At 37.6% G+C, this 22858-nt stretch overlaps 2 protein-coding genes across 2 annotated transcripts in view; one reads left to right on the top strand and one right to left on the bottom strand.

The window, feature by feature from the left end:
- WASL (WASP like actin nucleation promoting factor) overlaps positions 1 to 15806 on the bottom strand; it is a 47690-nt gene extending 31884 nt beyond the window's left edge. The window contains exon 1 of the mRNA XM_057549779.1: positions 15362 to 15806. Coding sequence (XP_057405762.1) covers positions 15362 to 15478 — 117 coding nt within the window. The 5' untranslated portion in view covers positions 15479 to 15806. The remainder of the gene's footprint in view (positions 1 to 15361) is intronic.
- Positions 15477 to 22858, top strand: part of LOC130708560 (uncharacterized) — a 51519-nt gene continuing 44137 nt past the window's right edge. Inside the window, exons 1-2 of the mRNA XM_057549641.1 lie at positions 15477 to 15488; positions 15559 to 16168. Of these exons, the coding sequence (XP_057405624.1) occupies positions 15477 to 15488; positions 15559 to 16168 (622 nt within the window). The remainder of the gene's footprint in view (positions 15489 to 15558; positions 16169 to 22858) is intronic.

Raw genomic sequence — 22858 nt, 5'->3', positions numbered from 1 at the left:
CCCAAAATGTTCACATAGATGACCTACCTTATCCTATAGGCATTAAAATAAATTCAGTTTGGTCTATTTAAACCAGGGTAAAGGAGTAACTCATTTTAGAAAGACTTCCAACAAAACTATTAAAATAATTCAAATCTTACATTTATTAATTCAAACCTTCAGAACCTTAAAATTATCCAAAATTACTCAGGCAACTGGAATTTTCTAGATCAAGAAAAATACCCACTCAATTTATTAAATAAGCCACAATTCAGCTATACAATGGGATTCTATACAGCTGCTTAAAAAAAAAAAATAAAGAGGCTCTTTAACTCATGATAAAGAAAAACCTTCAAGATACATTGTTATGTGAGAAAAAAGCAAGGTATAAAATGAAGGGTATAGTATGCTAACATTTGTGTGCAATAGCAGAAGCAAGAATAAATAATTTGCATTGCCTAAATATGCATAAAACCATCTGGAAAAAGACACAGAAAGCTAGTAACAGTTGCCAGCTGTTTAGGGGTTTTCTGTGTGTACATGGGTTTTGTCAGGCAAGGAAGGACTGGGCAAATAAATGTAGGATAGGATGAAAGAGAAACTTTTCACTTACTTTTCATACATTTAATTTTAAACCATGTAAATATTTTAGCTTTTCAAAAAATTAAATATTGATTTGAAAAATACACACACAAAGAAAAACAAAAGACCTATTCATGTCATGTCGTGGTATTAGTCTGAGAAAAATAAAAACACCATCTTTCTGACTTAGAAAACTATAACCGAGGAAGCATTTCTAGTAGCTTTGAAAAGCCTTCCCCTTAAAAAAAATTAGAAGTGAACACTGCTGAAAATAACATACTACAGTGTCTAAAGCTATAAAGTAAGAGAAAAGCAAACTTTGGCTAGTACGGGAGATAGCCTATGTCTGTAATGAAGGTCAAAGTCTATGATTTCTTTCACAAACTTTCCCTTTGAGTCTTTTGAACTCTTAAACATGACTAATCAAGATAAGCAAGTTTAAAATACAATTGGCTCTATCTCCATATTTGTTATTATATATGCAGCAATTCATAATTATCCAAGCTTTTAAAGACAATCACAGGAATGTGTGTACATATAATATATATAAGCACATTTAATTTGCTTGACTTTCATATGTACAATCAAGCTGGGGAAGGACATGCAAAGAGAAGGTTAATCTAAGAGTAAGTAACAGTTTAAATTCAATGTACAACCTAACTTAAGGACTTTAAGTACAACATCTGAGACTCTCCCATACATTATGCATAAGAATTAGATAGGCAAAAAGGGGGGTGGGGATTGCAGATAGGCAAGAATGGTTCTGAAGTTGTTTTTAAGATTTACACTTTATAGGGCTTCCCTGGTGGCGCAGTGGTTAAGAACCCGCCTGCCAATGCAGGGGACACGGGTTTGAACCCCGGTCTGGGAAGATCCCACATGTCGTGGAGCAACTAAGTCCATGAGCCACAACTACTGAGCCTGCACTCTAGAGCCCGTGAGCCACAACTACTGAAGCCTGCATGCCTAGAGCCTGTACTCCACAACAAGAGAAGCCACCACAATGAGAAGTCCGCGCACTGCAACAAAGAGTAGCCCCCGCTTGCCACAACTAGAGAAAGCCCGTGCAGAAACGAAGACCCAACACAGCCAAAAATAAATAAATAAATAATATTTAAAAAAAGGATATGTACAAGCTTCCATGCACCTATTTTTAAAAAAAAAAAGATTTACACTTTATTACTATTTCAGAGACTTAAAATTGTAGTGTAAAACATTAATAATAATCTAGTCAGTAATTTGAAAAATAAATTTACTCAATAAAACAAGCTTTATATACTTCTTCAGAAAGCTCAATGTTGCTAGCTTCAAAAGGCAATTTTTATTCTAAATGCATGAGCCAACATTTCTAACTCTGATTATTATTACTGAAATCGAATGACCATGCATAACTAGATGTTAGACTGCAACCCCTACAAAGGAGTAGGAAACTGACTGTATTTAAAAGGTATACCATATTAGTTTTTCTTTTAAAAGAACTTTACCATTTAATAGATCAAGAACTTGTGGGTAGCAGGGGCAGGGGAGTGGGGAAGATGTGAGGACTTTATATAATAAGAACAACTCTACCACCAGCTTATAAAAACTAGTAACTGGAGTTCCAGCATTCCTCGGTTTTCAGCAAGTTGGTCAATGAAAATAAAGAGAACCAGGAAAAACCCCAAGCTTCCAAAAACATGAAAGACACTCTTACCCCTTTACTATCTGCAAATCTAGGATCAAAGTTGTGACTAAAAAGTACGCCAGTATAGTAAAGAGTAAACATTTTTAATAATGGCACCTAAAGAAGGTTTAGGTCAGTGAGAGACCAAATAAATAATCATGTACTGTATCTTGGTAGGATTTTCACTAGCTTTTATATATATGATAAACTTACCTTGCAGGTCCTGCCTGTCCCCCACCCCCAATACTTCTAACTGTTAGAGACCTGCTGCCTCTCCCCAGGGACAAGCACAGGTGCTACAGCTCAGTCAGTTTAGATTCTCCCCCGGGAATTTAGAATTCCAAACTGAGTCATAGGACTGAGGAGTTCAGGGAAGAGATGAATGCAGATGAGAGAAGTTCCACTGACTCCTATCGTTCTCAGAGCTTCCCAGCCTCCTGCTGTTCCTGAAACTTTATTGTTCAATTCTGTTTTGGATTCCATGGGATCCTCTGGTAGCCAATATATTCCTTTTTCCTTAAGCCATAACATTTCATTTACACATCCAATGAAGCACTTATCATTGAATGACTTGTTACAGATTCCTATGTGAGGTATGCTTCACCAATAAACTGTTCATCCTCTAAAGACAAGGGCCATGTATGTACCCTCAGCCCTAGCACAGTACTTAAAATGCAGTGTGCACTCATTCATTGGATGAAATAAAGTGAGAAGGGTGAAAAGTGAAAGGATTCTTTCTTAGAATCATATTAATTATTGCTACATTATCAAAATTATTTTAAATACTTTTTCAAAGGTAGAAATTGCTAATCTGTGCTATTTAAATCATTTTTAGATGACAACAGTTCTCTTCTTGGCACTTCATTGACCGAAAAAAAATCTACATGACATAGTGAAAAACTTCAGTCAATGCAACCCCATTCCTAATATTTTAAATGCCACAGAACACAGGAATTTGCTTCCACCACAACCTCCACCCACAGAAAAGGGGAGTGAGCAAGGGTTTGGGGACAAAAAAAAGCATACCGAAGTCAAAACATATTTTTAAAAATAAGAATGTACTTTCCCCACTAATTTTCAAAGCATGTCAAGGCCAGTAAGATGAGCACAGAAGCAGGAAATAATTTCCAGTACATTCAGTTAAATAAACAAACAATGTTGTGGTTTTCAAGTGAACCTAAAAAATAGACAGTGCTCGTCTTTTAGAGAATACTCAATCCCATCCATCTGGATCTGGTTCACATTTATAGAATACTTCAACAGTAGAACACACATTCTTCTCAAACTTACGTGGAATAATCACCAAGACAAACCACATTCTGGGCCATAAAACACAACAACAACAACAAGAAATTCATATATTGTTGTCTGTTCTCAGACAACAGTGTAGGAATCAATATAAGAAAGACAGCTGGAAATTTTCAAAACATTTGGGGATTAAATATACTTCTAAATAACACATGGATCAATGAAGTCTCCAGAGAAACTTTAAAACATTTTGAACTAAACGAAAATGAAAACATGGCTTACCAAATTCTGTGGGATGCAGCAAAAGCAGTGCTTAGAGGGAAATTTATAGCACTGAATGCATGTATGAGAGAAGAAAAAAAGATCTAAAATCGATAACCTAAGTATCTACCTTGGGAAACTAGAAAATGAAGAGCAAATTAAATCCAAAGTAAGCAAAAGAAAAGAAGAAAAATAAAATTTATAGCAGAAATCAAAGTTGATTTCAGAGCAAAGTATATCAGGGACTAAGGGGGTCATTTCATGATGGTCAACTCTTCAACGGGGCATAGCTGTTGTAAATGTTTATGCACATGATAAACAGGTTCAAAACAAGTGAAGAGAAACTGATAGAACTGCAAAGTGAAACATTCGTAATAACAGTGGAAGAATTCAATGCCTTTCTCTCAAAAAATTGATAGAGCAAGTAGACAGAAAATCAGTAAGGAGAGAGAAGACTTAAACTACACTACGGACCACCTTGATATAATTAACATTTGCTGAACACTCCACACAACAGTGGAGTACACATTATTTTCAAAGGCATGTGCAACGCCAATTTAGACCATATTCTTATCAATAAAAAGGATCCATGTATTTTCTAACATAATAGAATTAAGTTAGAAATCAGTTAACAGAAAGACATCTGGAAAATCCCTAAATCTTTGGACACTAAATTGCATACTTCTAGAAAACCTGTGGGTCAAAGAAATGAAAAGGAAAATTAGAAAGTAATTTAAATTAAATGAAAAATAAAATACTACATGCCCAATATGTGGGATGCCAATAAAGCAGTATTTACAAGAAAATGTATAGCACTAAATCTCTACATTAGAAAAAGAAAAAGGTCTCAAATCAATTACCTGAGTATTTACTACCTTAAAAAAGAAAAGCAATTTAAACCCAATGTAAGCAAAAGGAAATAATAAATATCAGAACAGAAATCAATAAAATAGAAAACAAGAAAAACAACGGAAATCAGTTAAACTTAAATCTGTTAAGAAAATCAATAAAATTAACAAACCTCTAGCCAGACTGATTAGGACAAAAAAAACCTTATATAATGCCTGCTATTTACTTCCAAATAATACAGGAAAGGCAAAAGTGGGTAGCAATATAAAGCAAACAAGACTGGCCATGAGTTGATACCCACTAAAGCTCAGTGATAGGTCCACGTAGATTCATTATCCTATTTTACTTTGTATATGTTTAAAAGTTTCCATAATAAAAATGTTAAAGAAAAAAAAAAGCATGAGGTAAATCTATATGTACCTAATATAATCTGCCCAGAATATGACCCCTTTCAGGTAAAATGCAGAGATACGTATTCATATACATACATACAAATAAAAAGGAAGGGAAAGAGACACATCAAAACCTTAAGAGCTTTCTATGGAGCCTAATTGTATTAGGGGATGAGAGGTGTAAAGGGCTGTTTTACCTTTTAACTCCATATAGTGCAGACTGCGTGTGTGTGTGTGTGTGTGTGTGTGTGTGTGTGTGTGTGTCTAAACAATGAGTATAAATGGGTATCACTTCTGTACCTAAAAAAAAAAAAAAATGTAATGGCTAGTATGGATGATATGAAAACTATATAACTACAGAAGGAAATAAGACAAGTGGCAAATAAAACAGACTTGCTTGCCAATGGAAATCCCCACTATGTCAATTTTTCTTAAATTAATCTACAAATCCAATGTTATTTTAAAGCAAATATTCTTTTGGTGGGAGATGGGGTGGGAGGTAAAGTCTTGAAAAAATACTAAGTATAGGCACATAAAAATAGCTAGAAAATATTGAAAAGGAGAGTAATGAGGGACTTTAATCAAACTATGTAATAATTATAAAGCTACACTAATTAAAAATTCGGTATACTGGCAAAGAAATAAACAAAAAAATAAGAGAATGTAGAAATGGATCTAAGTATATCTGGTAAGACAGCGTTTCAAATAGATGGGAGAAAATCAATTGCTCGATAAATGACGTCGTTTGTAAAAAGGTAGCACTGGCTTTCTACTACCCTTGTTTTCCAAAGTCACTTCTAGAAAGATCAAAGATAACGTACAAAATAAGACCACAGAAGTACTAGGAAAATGTGAGTAAATATTTTTGCAGTCCTCAACTAGGACAGTATTAAATAAGAACTTGATATACTAGAAAGATTATCATATTTAACTACACAAAATTTAAAACTTATGCAATGACCAAAAATACCTGTCAAAAAATAAAATGATGAACTGCCAAAAAAATACTGTAAAATTACTATCCCTAAAGAGTTCTTTAAGTCACTAAGAAAAAACAACCCAATAGAAAAATGGTCTAAAGACAAGAATAGGCATTTCACAGAAGAAATATAAATGACCAACAGACATGAAAAAATATTTAACTTCACTAAAAACTACAAATCAAACAATGAGATTTTTTTGACCAGTGAAACTGTCAGAAGCAAAAAGATTTTTAAATTCTAGTGTTGATGTGACTATACAGAGTTTGGTAACACCTGTTCTGTAAGACAATTCAGCAGTATCTATTACTATTTTTTAATACTCATGCTCTCTGACTTCACTGCTTTGAATTTACTCTATAGAAATACTTGGAAAGGATACATAGAAATAGGTATTTGAATGTTCATTACAGCACTGTTTCTAAAAATACACTGTTTATAAAAATACCCATTGTTATGGGTTGAATTGTGTCTCCCTAAAAAATACACTTAAGTCCTAACCCCTGTATCTGTGAATGTGACCATATATGGAAAAAGATTCTTTGCAGATGTAACCAAGTTAAGATGAGGTCATTAGGGTTGACACTAGTCCAATGACTGGTGTCCTTATACAAAAAGAAGACAGAGAAACAGGCAAGTAGAGAACATCCTGTGATGATTACATAGGTAGAGACTGGAGTGATGAATCTATAAGCCAAAGAATATCAAGGATGGTCAGCAGATGCCAGAAGCTAGGAGATGCATGGGACAGATTCTCTTTCAGTGCTGCCAAAAGGAACCAACCCTACCAACACCTTGATTTTGGACTTCCAGCCTCTAGAAATGAGAGATTAAATTTGTTTTTTAAGCCACACAGTTTGTGGTACCTTGTTACACTAGCCCTAGGAAACTATTAGAGGTTAATAAGCTATAAGAAATACATAAAATATAGGATGTAGTAATGAAAAGGATGCAACAGATATAAATGAACATGGAAATGTTTGAAAGATATACAATATAAGTGAAGAAGTTAAGTTGCAGAATACCACTTTTCTGGTAATTTAAGGAGAACACCTTTCTCCCCCTTCAACTCCTCACTGAAATCCATCCTTTTCAAATGTTGGTCAAGTCAAATATGGACTAGACTGCCTCCCTCTGTAATCTTCACGTGCACTGACACCTTCATGGATCTAACTCCACTCCTAAGGCCTCGATAACCAACACTGTACAAAGGATTCCAACAGCTCTAATCCTACAATTTCTACTATTTAGCCATTTCCACAAGGAGGTTCTGTTGTCCTCTTGAATTCACAGAGCCAACCAAATAGTGGCATTTTTTTCTTCACAATGTTTCTAGAATAGAGTCTTGGAATGGCAACTAGATTTCATCGACTGTGAACTTGGATTGGTAGTGGCTGTGTGTAGGACAAAGTAGGAAAAAATGCTGTGAGTGATAAGTGGTGTCTGCCATGAGAGCAAAGGCCAAGGATTTACTATCCTTCATAATCCTTTTTCTGTACCAGATGCTGCTACAATTCAGGTTCCTTAGCCAGGCCAGGTCTGGTCTGCTAAGATAATAAATAAGAAACTGTTTAGTAAACTTTAAAGTGTTAATTATTCTTATTATGAATAGTAATTTCCAGTTTTCCCCATTCCTAGATCCTTCCTATCTTGATATTTTTTGAATCAAAATCTTTGTGACTTCTCCCTACTTAGGGACTAAAGCTCAATCCCTAGGTTTGACGTTCAAGGTCTTCTAAAATCTGGCCTCGATTTACCTTTCGAACTTATCATTCACTATCTCCTCAAGCAAATACCATTCTCAATTCTAGCCAAGTCAGTCTATTCAGTATTTCCGAACACTCCAGGAAAATTTTCTACTCCTAAGTTGCTCACACATTTCCCTACACTTGAACTGGGCTGCTTCCTTGTTCTGACATAAATTCTGTAGGCCATTTAAGGTTCTCATGCTCAAACCCCACAATGATGTATTAAAACCCACAGTGATACACCTATCTCTCCTCTCTATTATTCAAAACTTTATTATATGCTGGCTTGTAAAACTATCTTTACATGCATAATTTTTGTCTTCCCTGGCTACTTAGTAAACAACTGAGGGGTAAGGACTAAATCTTCCCTACCCTTTCCATGTAGTCCAAGATACCAGGAAGGTGTTATGTACTCAGCAAATCCTCAATTCTTGATCATGACTATATTTTATTAATAAGAATAGAGGAAATCATTTGATTAGCTTCATGCACTGCATACAAATCAATAAGCTCCTTTACTACTATGAATATTCCTTAGGTATTTAGGTAACCTCTGATATTTTAATGGCAACAAAAGTATTCACCTTACTGGAGGGAGAATTTCACTTAAAATTTTTTATTTTGGAACCAAAAAAAATGATAAACAACTTCACCTCTATTTTAATACTTAAAAACACTCGATAGTTTTAGCTTCTCCAAGTTTAATATGAAAGTTTAACTTTAAAATCAAACTTTAAAATATTTCATTGTCCTAAAGTCACTGTGTATTTGTCTGATGATAATTTCGATCTCCTCATATTTTTAACAGCATTGTATATTCCCAGATGTCTTTCGCATTTCCCTTTTGTTTCAATTTATCTGGTCTTTAATGAGTACTCCTTTTATAGAGACAGATTTCTATAGTAATCTTCAGGTCAAGTAAAAAATAAGTTAAAAAGCAAAATCATCATGGCAGAGGAACCGAGGAGCCAAGGACACAGAGAACAATTAAACTAACAGATAGTCATAGTAATTGAAATATGAAGTTACTACAAATCTTTCATTTGATTTTATTTTCTAAAGGGAGTTTTTCTAGATTCACCTCTTCAACATTACACCAGTTATTTGGTTTCTTTAAAAAAAAAGGGCAATAGGGACTTCCCTGGTGGTCCAGTGGTTAAGACGCCATGCTCCGTACAGGGGGCCCGGGTTCCATCCTGGTCAGGGAACTAGATTCCGCATGCCGCAACTAAAAATCCCGCATGCCGCAACTAAGCCCCGACGCAGCCAAATAAATAAATAAATAAATAAAATTTTTTTTTTTAAAAAGATGCTTTTCTAAATAAATAAAGGGTCATAAAGTCCTTTACAACACATTAACTCCAAAGGGAAACTGATGTTTTCCAATAATTCCACTCTCTTATATTAACACTATAGTGATGTAATCCTCTATTTCCAAGAATACTGATAGATACAATAAAGAAAAACAGAATACATTTTTGTTACACTACATTTATGAATATAGTTAAATATGCCAAATGTCTTCTAATTAGTAAACAATACTTAAAAAAATACTAGACTGTTCAGTTATACACCAATAAGAATTTTATTTACAGTTAACAATCTATATTACATTACTCTGGAGAACAGTGTATAAACTTGCTTTGCTTCCAGAACCTTTACAATGAAAGTGAACTCTATTAATAATGCTGAGTTCTTATCTGTTGGATCAAAGCTATGACTCTCAGACAGAATAATTTATAATGAAGCTGAACTCCATCTGCTCTTCTAAACCTCAACTTTTAATCATTCTAAAATAACCAAGTCAGTTCACTATAACTATTGAGTCTAACACTTAAAACTAAAAACTTAAAAAAAACAACAACCTTATTTTTAACCTTAGATAATAAGCAATAAAAGGTAACACCAAACTATCATATCACTAATAAAGTTTCACGTAAGAAATGAGGTTCTAGACGGAACTGGTTAACAAAAGAGGAACTCTTTAAAATAACTCCATCTTAATTAAAAGGCATACTTATAATAAGCCAAAAATTCCTTGTAATTAGAATAAATAGTTAATAATAATAATTCAAAGTTAGTTGACAGCTGATTATTCTATTACTAATGCTTTTTAATTCTGTTTACCCTGGTCTTTCTACGGTAAAATATCTATCAAATTATGATGCTAAGAAAAAGGTGAGTTAGAAAAGGGAATCTGCAGTAAAATGACTGTAGATTATCCACCTTGCATTTAGATATATACTATCTTTGTCTCCACTGAGCAAAACACACATATGCCAAGGTTAACAGAAGCTCTGTTCTTTCCCTGCTAGAGTCCCTGGCAACTAGAACATTTAGAGTGGTAGAACATTAAAGGTGGAAAGACTGTGGTGTTATCTGTCCAACCACTCCTTTTCAGACCAGGAAAGTGAGGTTCAGGAAGGTAGAGATACTTGTTCACATTCACAATTAATTGGCGGCAGAGCATGCACTAAAACCCAGGAACTCCTAACTCTTATACCAGTATCCCTTTTTTCCTTTCCGGTCAGCAGCCAGAGTGGCTTAGGCTGCCCAGAAATTCCCCAAAGAGATTCGTTCCAGCTGTTGCTTAACTCTTAATTTACATACTCTATAATGTACTGACTTTAAGCCAAAATGTTAGAATTAATTTACCTAAATCAAAACAAATACAATATACAGTTCAAGATTTTACTTTAAAACCTCCCTGCCAGTAACAAGAAATCTAAACCAAGTAGTGAATAGTATTAATGACAACATTCTTTCACATGCTTCTCCAACTCCCAGAACACTTTGTAAGTGGCAGGCGTTCTAACTGCTTTACACACATTATTGCATTATTCTCTGAAATCCTTGACTAAGTCCATTTTACAAATCTAGACACTAAGGCTCATATTTGTTAAGAAATATGACTATACTATAGAGCTAAGAATAATTAAAAAAAAGATATATAAACCCAGATCTGCTGGATTCTTCTAAATCTCCTGCGCTTATAGTTCATCCCGTATGACACTCACTTTTGTACTCACCTTTTTCCTCTTTACTGGCCTAGGTTGCCTTCATGTCTTTGTCTATTCCAAATCCTGTGAATTTTTACCTCTTTCTCCTTACATATCACTCAAGGTGAAATACATTCCCAGCACTAACTTCCCTCTGGGACTGCCTCAATTTAGGGCTTCATCAAGACAATGATCCCTCTTAGGCACCTCTCTCCCTAAACCTATTTAAGAATTTAGAACAGAAACAAATGTTGGACAGCTACTGCTACCAACTACATTAGTTCAGCAGAAGAATTAAACCACTTCGTTCTCCTAATAAATGAAAACTGAAGTCCAGATAACATCTGTATTAGAAACTGAAGGTTTTAACAACCTGATCAAGCAATGAGAAATGCTGAATGAACTCCTAAGGAGTAAACAAGTTAGGTATTATAATTATGCAATCAGTAAGTATTCAGTGATCTGTATGCTGGTTATTATAAAAATTATAGAAGACTATGTAGGCATAAAGTCTAATCTCCCAGAATTATATATAGGGTGAGAAAACAAACAAAAAACTAAAAACTTTAAGCAAGTTAAAACAAGTGCTAAGGAACTAAACAAAATAAAAATTAAACTTAGTTAATAAAAATGCCTTCTTAAGTATCACTAAATCCTGAAACAAACCAAGTGAGTATGCAGGAAATGGTAATAGTCAACATTTCTAACCCCAATCCATCTGGACCAGAGGGATAGTATAAGGTTTTGTTTTCTCCCAATCCTTAATTTCTTACTTATTCAGGAATGTATATATTTAACTTTTCTTGGCAAGATGGATATACTCTTTACAGAAAATAAGTTAAATCACACACATGAAAGGCAACAGAACTAACTACAAAACTAGACCTAGTAATCTTGTTTCTAACCCTTCTTAATTGTTCTAAGAAAATACCACCAGCTAATAAATTGCAACAGAACTATTAACTTTATGTAAAATTACATAACATATATTTACATATTTACATATAACTTTAAATGAACCCTCAACTTTTTCAAAATCTATTTTTAAAAACTGTAGTAAAACTATAGCTTTACTGAAAATTCACCTCCTCCATGAAAACAATCAGGAACCTAGAGTTTCATTAACATCTAGGCATATTTACATCTAGTGACACATGCATGTTTCTGCATACTTTTTCTGCTGGTGGTTTTATACCTGCCTTTTCCCCAGTTCCCTTCTTTCATGCCCTCTACCTAAGGGGGATGAAATCCTACTGGAGTCTTTTGCTCCTTTATCCCACTAGCACTGCTTTAATTCACACCCTCATCATATTTCATGCAGATGATTGTAAACACGTATCTGATCTCCTTTGCCTCCAATCTCACAACTCTCAATCCACCTTCCATAATAGAGTGCCTCCACCTTTCTCCCCAAACTTTCTAAAAGTCAAATCTGATCTTGTGGTACCCCACTAACTAGTGCAATACTTCCTCAACTGCATCTCTCACACCTATGAAATACACATTGTTATCTGAAGGGGTTAGAGAAATGCTGTCCTGAAAGAGTTTACGGACCAAAGATTGAGGGAAAACCTATTAACATTTCCAATGTGCTTCAGGATTACCCTATCAGAAAACAGTGGATTTCAGCAGTGGTTCTCAAACTGTGATATAAGTTAGAGACTTCTATTAAGCTTGCTAAAAATAGAAATGTCCAAGTTCTGCCTCAGACCCAATGAATTTGAATATTATCTAGGAATTTGGCCTAGCCATATGCATTTGTAATAATCTCCCCAGTGATTCCAATGCATAACTAAACTTGAGACCCCTTCTTGCTCCATAACATACTATTAGGAGGTCCCCTGACTTCCCAAGCTGTTTCATACCTCTCATCAACCTGGGGGGTAGTCGGCCCTCCAAATCTCTGGACATGGAGGGCTGACTGCAAGGGACTTGAGCACCCGATGACGACTACACCTACTAATCTTAAGTGTTCAGGTATTGACCATTCTAAAAAGCGTTTACTCATCCTCTCTGCTGATCTCCTAAACCTTTATAAAAATGATAGCATCCACACATATAGTCCTTCTCATCCACACAACCACCCCAAGAGACAGTATCCCTATTTTAGAAAAGAGAAAACCAATTCTAGGACAGGGGGCTTAAGAAACTTGTCCAAAGTGACCATATGAGTTTAAACCCTGGTCTGCTGATTACAAAGCCAGGATACAGGATTTTCCATTGTGACGTGCAGCCTCTCGCACATCGCTCTGAAGTACTGACGTACTCATCAGTTTACACATTTGTTTCTCTGTTTAGATATAGTAAGCTCCCTTAGCGTAGGCATCAACCCTGATTTTGACCTCAACATTTAGCTACTCAATACATATTTGTTGAGTGAAAGAAGGAAAGAAACTCCCTGAGAGCTGGGACTACAACTACTCCCGTTTCATTTCCTGAATTCTTAGATAGAGCTCTGAATACATCTTGCTAAACAAATCTGGTCTGACCTATAAATCTCATTGCTTCATTTTTTTTTAATGAGACAATGTATTTCAGTATTGTACAAAAAACTGCACAGTCAGCAAAGGAAAAAAAAAGGATTGTTCCAGAAAATTAACATATCATTCTTTACTCTGTAATAACTGGAGACTTCAAATATTAAAGTTAATCTCCGCAACCATTTCACACCACAAGAGCAGGTAACTACAACAGTGTGGTTTTAAATGACAGAAATTCATTCTCTATCGCTGTATTTTTCCACATCAGTCATTTTTTGGAAACCAGTAAACATTACAGGTAAGCACAGAGCAATTAGTCAGTATACTTGGGTATAAATGTAATGTCCTTCCTGCTTGAAGTTAATGTGTCTGGTAGGTAACACACGGTACAACTACTTGCTTTCTGATACAGATTACACAACAAAAGTAGTAAACCCGCAAACTTTAAAATAATGTCACTTTTAAAGTACTGAAGATTTTCCTAAGTTGAAAATATTCAAAAATTAGTGCTGCTTTAAGAGTCTTACACTTTAATTATATCAGTTTCCGATGAAAAATAGAAGTTATTATTCCTTTCATACCACTTTTAAATAAGTCAATAACAAGTAAGAAAAAAACTCTTCTAAAACAACATGATGTAGTGGAAAGTACAACAGAGTAGGCATCAGGAGTCCTGGTTTTCTAGTTCTGGTTACATTACTAAATTGCTGTGTGACTTCAGGCTCACTGGCTCAGTTTTCTCATTGGTTTAAAAAGTGTGTGTGGGGAGTAAAGGGCTTGACTGTCCTTACAGTTGTTTCCCCCAGTTTTCATTTTAAGCCACCCCCCTCATTTTATTCTTCTAATCAGGTCTAACTTCTGAAATCTGAAACACATCTGAACTGAATGTAATGATTCAATCTCCTACTGGATGGCACAGGATACAAAGGGTAAACTCCTAGAAAGTTAACAATTAATCTGGTAACTTCCCAGAACCTGTCTAATCCTAACTTCTCAAACAGGCAGGTATAGTCTGGTTTGACACATTTAGCAGTACTAAGAAAAGCTGTAAAAGGTACAGCCCTGGTGGCATTTCCCTCGATGCTTCCCGGGTTCCAGTGGCACATACTCCGCAGGTGTTAAGCAGTAAAGGGGGAAGAAGGGGACCCAAACAGCGTTCCAACAAACTCAACCACAGTTCAACCCAGCCAGCGCAGTAAGATGCAGCCTAACGAGGCCTACCCCGCAGAGCAGAACCTCCCCACCCGCAGAAGTGCCAGCAGCCAGTGTAATGAACGCTTCCGTCAACAACACACATTCCCCTTCCCACAGCAGAGCTGCTCGCTCCCAACCGGCCATCGGGACTTGGGCCAGGCCGCGCTGCACCAACCTAAGAACCATTCTCAGACCCCCAAAGGCCAAGAACTGCTGGAGACTGCGGTTCCTCTGCGCCTGGTGTGGGAGAGCAACATCTCCCACCAATGGAAAGAAAGAAAGAAAAAAACAAAAACAAAAACAAAAACCCCCAAAACAAAAAAACCAAGAAACAGTGGAGAGGAGAGAAAAACCAGGCCTGGGCGAGACCGCTGGAGAAATAAACCTCGCTTCTCTGCAATGGGGAGCAGTAACATTTCCTGCCCTCGTTCTGAACAGACGCACTCGACTTCATTCCCTCCTGAGATCCTCAAGGGAGATTAAAAAAACACCTTATGGTCCGATTCATTCATATTTGGGCCTCGGTCCCCGACCGACCCACTCCTGAAACCTCTGGCATTGTGAAGGAAGGCGCCCCCAGATCGGCTGTAGGAGAAGCGAGGGCCAGTCCAGGGGCCCAGTTACTAAGATCAAGCAGCTCGTGCAAGAAGAAAATCCCCGTGAGGCCTGACAGTAAAGTCTGAGTCAGCAGCAAGGGCACGGACCCGGGTCCGGCCGAGCAGGGGTCCAGGGCAGGCCTGCGGAGGTGACACTTCCCTGCTTGCTCCCCGGGCAGGTCCGGGAGGCGGCGTCCGGCCGCGCCGGCCCGCACCCGGGAAGCCGGGCCGGAGGGCCGACGCGGGGCCGGGGCCGGCGGGAGGCCTGGACGGCAGCACCACCGCCCCCCCGCGCCGCTCCCGCCTCCTTCCCCACTCCCACTTCCCGGCCCTCCAGCCCGGGCCCGTGAGGTAAGGTCGGGGGCGGCGACGCGGGTCTCAGCCACTGACCACACATTTCTTGCCCAGGAAGGTGAAGAGGGACTCGTTCTCCTGCGGGGTGAGCAGCAGGGACCCCACGTTGGTGACCCTCCGCGGCGGCGGCGGCTGCTGCTGGCCGGAGCTCATGGTTTCGCCGGCGGGGTAGGGAGGCCAGGGCCGTCTCCTCCAGCGAGTGGGCGAGCGCTCGTCCCCTTTCTCGGTGACAGGGGCGGGAGGAGGGTAATCAGAGGCGCAGCATCTCGCAGCTCCGCCGGCGCGGGGAGGAGGCCACGGGAAGGAGGAGTCGACGGCGGGCCGCGCTGAGAAAGGGAAGCTCCCAGCTCCGGCGGGGCCAGGCTCTGGCCGGAGGCTCGTTGTCTTCGCACTCCGGAGACTGCGCTAAACTCCCAACTCCTCCTCCAACCCTCCTTCCGCGGCGGCGGCGGCGGCGGCGGCCGCACAATCCAACATGGCAGCGGGGACGGGCGAGACCACAGGACGCAAGACGCGGGGGAGCGCGCCGGAAACGCGCGTCTGCGGCCCCGGGAGGACCCCCCCCACCAACGCCGCGCCGGACGGAGGCCACGCCCCCTTCCGGCAGAGGGGCGGCCGGACGCGGGGATGCGGGTCAGGCGCGGACTCTCGTGTCTAGGCTCCATTCTTGGGTGTTTTCCGGCGGCAGAGGCCTGGACGGAGGAGGTGTCTGGTCTCCGTGGCAGAGCTGCCCGTCTCTCTTCTGCGGACGCGCACCTTTGCGGAGCTTCAGTGCATACCCAGGTCATCCAGGTCGTATTTCTGGGGCGCGACAGCCGGACGTTCACACCGCTTGTCAGAAAGGTCTGGAATCTGGAGACGGAAAATGGGAGAAGGGACGCGCTCCCCCGTGCTCCTCGCTGGTTCCGTGAGAGCCGCAGGTGCCTACGGTTTCTCAGAGTTTGTTCAGACTTCAGCAGTGGGAGTGGGAGTGGAGGACCAGGTCTCTCCCAGGAGTCTGAAACAGAGATCTTGCTGATGGATGTTCCGAGAAAGCAGACGCACTTAGAAAAGATTTCTACCGCTCGCTGGTGTGTCTCGTAGGACAAATGTATTTGTAACATTTCAGTTCAGACTCTTTTCTCGAAGGGTCCTCCACACATTTTTTCCCCCCTGTTTTGTGAATTGAAAAATATTTCGTTTTTCCCCCCTCTCGTCTTTTTCTTTCTCTCAAACCCCAAAGACCTTGTGTTCTTTTTATCCAAAATGAATATGCCCATTTTGGGGTGTCACCCAGGGAAATACATATTGTGATTTAATCCTTAGAACTAATAAATCTCAGGAGTTTTTTTTTTTTTTTTGTATGCCTCAGAATACTGAAAGCCACCTAGGTTAACCCCCTTTGTTCAGTAAATTAAATACTAGACAGCTGTATTAAAACGAAGTTTTGGAATATGTAAATGATAAATAATACCCACTGCTGTGAATTATAAATAAGCATCTCCACTTTAAACAAATTAGCATTTATTGCATAAACTTTACCATCATGTTTGCTTGCTATTCAGTTAAAATAAAAGTTACCTATATTAAACTCAGGACATCTATCCTTTACCAAATGAAATTTGGTAAAACTATTTGATTTTAATATTTCTGAAAGCTCCCAGTACAAATCTTGGATGTACTAAACAGATTGCTAAACCATTATCAATACACTTTAAAAATATAAAAAATTTAAATGAAAGCCCCTTTAATGAAATTAGTTAAGTAGTAATAAATCTAAAAGGAAAATGAGATGATATAGTCCTAGGAGTCCTCACTTAAAATACAGACATTTCAAGGTTAACCTTGATTAATAATGTTAGGGAAAAAAGTGATTTTCAAAAAGCAGGCAGACTTTTTGTAAAATAATTAGGTTTAGAAAGGCGGTAGTAAAAATATAAACCAGGAGTTGCCCCTGAATTTCAGAGCTAACAAAATAAACTTAGCAGCTGAATCAGTTTGTCTCTTGTGTCAAAAGTGAGGTTCCTATATATGAAAGCCACAGTGATAGTGGAAAGCATTACCAACTCTTGAGAAGTAGAGATTAGATCAGTAATATTTTCAAATCTGTGAACCAGGATAGTAACAGAAGTATAGGCTTCAGATAGGCCTAAGTTGGAGTTCTTGTTCTGTCATTCTAACCTTATGGACTTTGGCCAAGTTGCTATTCTGAGTTTGTTTCCTCATCCATAAAGTGAAAATAATTTCTGTTTAATAAAGGTGTAGCATAAACAGATAATTAAACATACTTCAGAGTTACAAAATTTACCAAAATAACGCGTAAAATACCTGATACAGAGTGGTTACTCAAATACTATTTGTCCTGTCGTTGACTATCCTTGCCTGTGGTCTGCTCTGCCTTCCCTTAGCGAAGGGAACAAGCGTTGAGCTGAAATGTGTATTTTTACCTTGGTCATATCTAAGCATGCTATTTTGAAAATTGTCCTTCGTAGTTGGGACTCTATGTAGTTCTTCACATAGATAGTGGTGAATTGGGGGCATAATTTCTTTGTTAGCAGAATTTCTAGTTAGGCTATATGTGATGTCACATAGGTTTATGTGTCCCAGTATGCTGAAATTACAAAACTTTTTGAAACTATCAATCTAGAGACAGAATCATATTAATTTCTAATTAATAAAAACTGAAAGATAGCAATTTTTATGCCAGAATGCCAGCTTTTAAACGTTGCAGACTACCAAACTGTTTTGAAGATGAGAGAGAGAGATGTGGAAAAGGACTGTGAAAAAAGAAGCTATAGGAGGATAGTTGAATGGACAGTACCTATGATTTGAAGAATCTGTCCCGTGCTGACAACTATTGGGTTCCAATCCTTTCACAACCTGTTGTTAGTCTAGACTATTTATGTTTTAATTGATTTTTTTTCTTTCAGGAAATTTTCAACAACTTATCTATTTCTAAATGCAATTTTCTGATTCTTTTGCCCTTGTTCTTTTTTCTTTAGAAATGAGGATGGAAAATTATAACGACCATAGGCTTTTGTCTCAAGCCCAAAACATGTCTTTAACTTTTCCTCAAAACTTTTTTTTTTAACTTTTCCTCAAAATTTTAAGTATGGTTTTGTCCACAAAATTGCAATTTAAGTTCTTATTTTCTACCCCTTCATTGTCGTTTTTGCTTTTCTCTAGGCTTTTTCCAACTTTTTGTTCTTAAAATGTGGGAAATGTAAGTGTGGACATTGCGTTGGCAATAGGACTTCCTTACTCTCTTGAACATGTGAACAAGCAATATTTGGATTTTCCTGCCTTACCATGCATACAAGGATTCTATTTTTCCACGTTCATCCTGAGACCAAGCAGTACCAGCTGTATTTGTTTGAAAAGTTTTAGCAAGTCCCCTTCTTCCTTTGATTCTTGAGAGCATATCCTTTATTTGGCAGAACACAAGACATCTTTCTCTCTGTTTTCTTTGGCAAGTTATTTTCTTATCTCAAATTCTTTTTACCCAGTTTGAGAGACTGGATTTGATCCAGGAAATAAGAAGGATTCTGTTTCCCTTCAACTAAGTATCTTGAAGTTTGTAAGCTAGGTGAAGAAGACTGTAGGGATTCTATCTTCCTGTAGGTATAAAATGCATAAGCTGTCTTAAAATGTCTATGGATATCACTAAGAATAAGGCAATTCATGTTTAATTTTTCCGATTTGACTTTCCTTGACTCACTTAGAATCTATTTTAGGTCTTTTATTTTCTTCTTTCTTTGCTATAATCCTTTAAGGTAAGGTCCTCATTTTAACAGAAAACATTAGGGTAGCTTATTTATGGAAACGAAGGCATTTTTTTCAGATGCGTTCCCTGCCGTTATTGTTATACTTTGCCAATTTCTCCTGTCCTGGTGCTCTGTTAATCCAGTTTTCTCCTTTACAAATATCATTGTTTATGTACTGTTACAAGTCCTCTGAAACACCCTGTTCCCCTTGCTAATGTTAATCATTTAAAAATGGAATGACACCCTTCCTTGTAGGGGAATATAGAGGTAGCTGCACACAGGGATCTGTGACATTCAGCAGCCACTGTAGTCATAATTACCAATCCTGACGTGCTGCTTTCCCATGGCAGAGCTGAGTTGTAGAGACAGAACAACAGCAAACCTGGCTGCTGCAGGAGTGGTGAATGTCGCTTCCCGCACGCAACCTCCAAGTGCCATGGGTTTAGAATATTCACCTTGTAAAATATCTCTGTACGTTTATGTGAATGTTGCATATAGAAATGTTTAAGAGAATTTGTCCTTGTCCTCCCAAGTTAAATGTTTTATTTTTCATCAACTAAAATCTTGAAAAGTAAGCTAGCAAACGATATTCCACTCCCTCTCCCTTTTAAATTCATTTTGAGTACAAGCCTCTCTGGGGCTTACTTTTTTAGAAATAGACAGCTTATTTACAACCCATTCTGATTCCTTATTGGTCTTAGTGGAAAACTGAATTCTTAATTGTGCTAGTGAATTACCAGTGCTAGTTACTACCACTATATGGCCACTACCACTAGTTTCCACATACCTAATACATACCTTTATTCAAGAAATGATTTGAAGTATGTATGTTATAGTTCCCAGGATGCTGCTTACTGGTTTTTTTTTTTCTTTTCCACTGCTCTTTAACTTTAATGAATACTCAGTGGTTCTCAGTTGGATTATTCCAGATGAGAGAGGGAAAACGTTGGCTTCTTTATTATAGTGTGCTCAAGGTCAATCTACCTTATGGATGAGTAGGCAGTTTGGATACTTATGATGATCTGACGATGTCATGAGTCTCCATGGATTACCTCACTGAAAGTATTGAGATGAAGGATATGGACTCTTCTACCATATAACTTTTTTGTTGTAATTTTGATCAAGTTTGTTATTTCTATTTCAGTAATTTTTGTGTTCATTTTTATTACTCTTTTCTTCTTCAGGTTTATTAGTAGTTCATTTTCCATTTCAGAGTTGAAATCTAGGCTTATGTATTTTTTTTTAATTGAGATATAATTAACATATAACATCATGTTAGTTTCAGGTGTACAACATAATTCAATATTTGTACATATTGTAAAATACATATAAGTTTATAAAAATCAATTTTTAGCTTTATTAAAAATGATACATTCACATGATTTAAAAAATAAAATGATACTACAAAGCTTATAACAACAGCATAACCCAGAAGCTCCATGCTTCCTTCTATGCCCCTATTTACTCCCCCCCAGAGTCATCCTCCACTCTGAACTGTTTCTTTTGGTATTTACATTACAATATTTACATTCCTGTAGGGCTTTAACTTTGTTGGGTTTATTTTCCCCTCGATGATTTCTTCAAATTTTCTTTTGTTTAATTGTTTCATTTCTTCCGTATTTTTTAACAACTGGAAAATCCCTCCCCATACTCTTTTCCAGGTAATCAAATGTATCAGGAATCTATTAGATGTACTTATGTTGTGTTTGTTTGTTTGTTTTAATCAGAGACCTGTCTCACAGGGCCCTCCACTTAATCTAGACTGTTGCTCTCTTGACTGCATGACTGTTGTCTGGGATTTCCTTTCACCTCATTTGTGTTGAGCTCTCTGATTCTTGGATCCTATGTTAACTCTCTTGGTTTTTCCCTTGTTTGGGTAACATGTATTCATTAGTGACTTCCCTAGACAAATATATGTAAAAAGTAAAATTTTTGAGACCTTGCACATCAGATGTCTTATTCTAATCTCACAAGTGGCTGATAGTTTAACAGGGTCTAGAATTTCAGATTGAAAATCACTATCCTTCAGAATTTGAAGGTGTTACTCCATTGATTTCTAATTTTAACATTGTTGTTCAAATATGATGTTATTCTGATGCTGGTCGTTTGTGTGTGGCTATTGTCTCTAGAAGTTTTTAGGATCTTCTGTTTGCTCATGGAATTCTGAAATTTGATGATATACCAACAGTGGGATCTTTTAACATTTATTGTATTAAATGGGTATTTCAAATGCCCTTTCTATCTAAAAACTAATGTCCTTTAGTACTGGAAAGTTTTCTTGTGTCACTGTCTCATCATTTTCTCCACTCAGTTTTTTTCTTCTCTTTCTGAAATACCTGTTGGTCATATGTTAGGCCTCCTGATTCATTCTCTGTGCAACTAGGAACTACACCCAAGTTTCACTCTGGAACTGCTGCAGTGAACTGTGATCTGTTGTCATCTCTGGAGAGACACCGTAAATCCAATGCCAAAGTTGAGAACTAGAAACTAGAACTCTTCTGGGTTTCTAAAAGCTGTATATTTCTGCTGCCACCTTTACCAGAATGGATTCCTTGTGCCACCTGCTTCTTTATGTGCTTTGAAGTCACAGTTGCCCATGAGTTGTCTGTTTAGAGAAAAGTCACAAAGCTGTGCCCTAGCTGGAAGAGAGCCTGAGATTTCAGGTTCAGCTTTAGGGATCTGCAGATTCATAAGGTCAGAAACTCCCTGAACATAGGAGGAGTATTTATAGGTACTCAGCAACTAGTTAATTTAGTTGGGGAGAAGTTAGCAAGAGACAGTAGGAACTTTAGGACACTGGATGACTGGAGAGGAGGTCTTTTTAGACAAAGCAATAATATAAAATATTAAACATAAATAGGACTTGCTTTCCGATTTTATGAAAGTGATGCGATAGCATTTTGTGTACTGCATTACATGCATATAACATACATACCTGAAAGAATTATAAAACTTTGTCTCTTCAAAGTAAGCAGTCCTTTTTATTCCATTTTTTTGTCTTTAATATGAACTAAGAATTTTTTTCCCTCCACATTAATTAGGTTATTTGCCCTTGGAAAGCTAGTAATGGTTGAATGGATTGGTACCATAAGATAATACATTTTGATGTCATTTATCTATGAATAGCTACCTAGCTAATCCATTAAAGAAAATCATAGTATATCATTTTAATATGTCATATGTCAGAGCCAGTGATATACAGATTTTCCATTTGGAAATTATCATTACTTTTTAAATGTCTGGCTCCATTGTTAGTCTTAAGGCTGTCTGAGAGCTGGGAGCATGTCTTATTCATCTTGATAGCTTCTTAATGTTGAACCTATACAATATTAAATGTATACTTATAAATCAAGTGATCACATCTGATCCAAGGCACAATATATGAATATTTTTCATGACGTACAAAGATAGCTATACATGGTCTGAAATCAAGTCAAGAAACTTAGAGTCTTGTCCAAACTCTGCCACACAGTACTAAGCATGTGATATTCTGCGAGCCCTGGGAGAGAAAATGCAATCTGCAGAAATCAGCACACAACCTAAGGGGAGCAGGGAGATGGGTCGTGGCTAACGGCAGTAGACAGGAATGGCCTCCACCTTGGATGACCAGCAAACTAATGCGAGTCCAGAGCATGAAATGATTTTTTTTTTTTTTTTCCTGAGCAGGCGTAGATATCCAGGGTCCCAGTCTGAGAGGAGAAATACAGGGTATGTTTTGTGGGTTTCTGGGAATAATAGTTTTTAGCTTGGTGCAATTGCCAGAACAGTAAATCAAGGTTGACTTGGTTTG

The sequence above is a fragment of the Balaenoptera acutorostrata genome, chromosome 7, assembly GCF_949987535.1.
Source record: "Balaenoptera acutorostrata chromosome 7, mBalAcu1.1, whole genome shotgun sequence".
NCBI classification, from domain to species: domain Eukaryota; kingdom Metazoa; phylum Chordata; class Mammalia; order Artiodactyla; family Balaenopteridae; genus Balaenoptera; species Balaenoptera acutorostrata.
The sequence above is the reverse complement of the archived record's forward strand: the minus strand, read 5'-3'. Positions and strand labels throughout refer to the sequence as shown.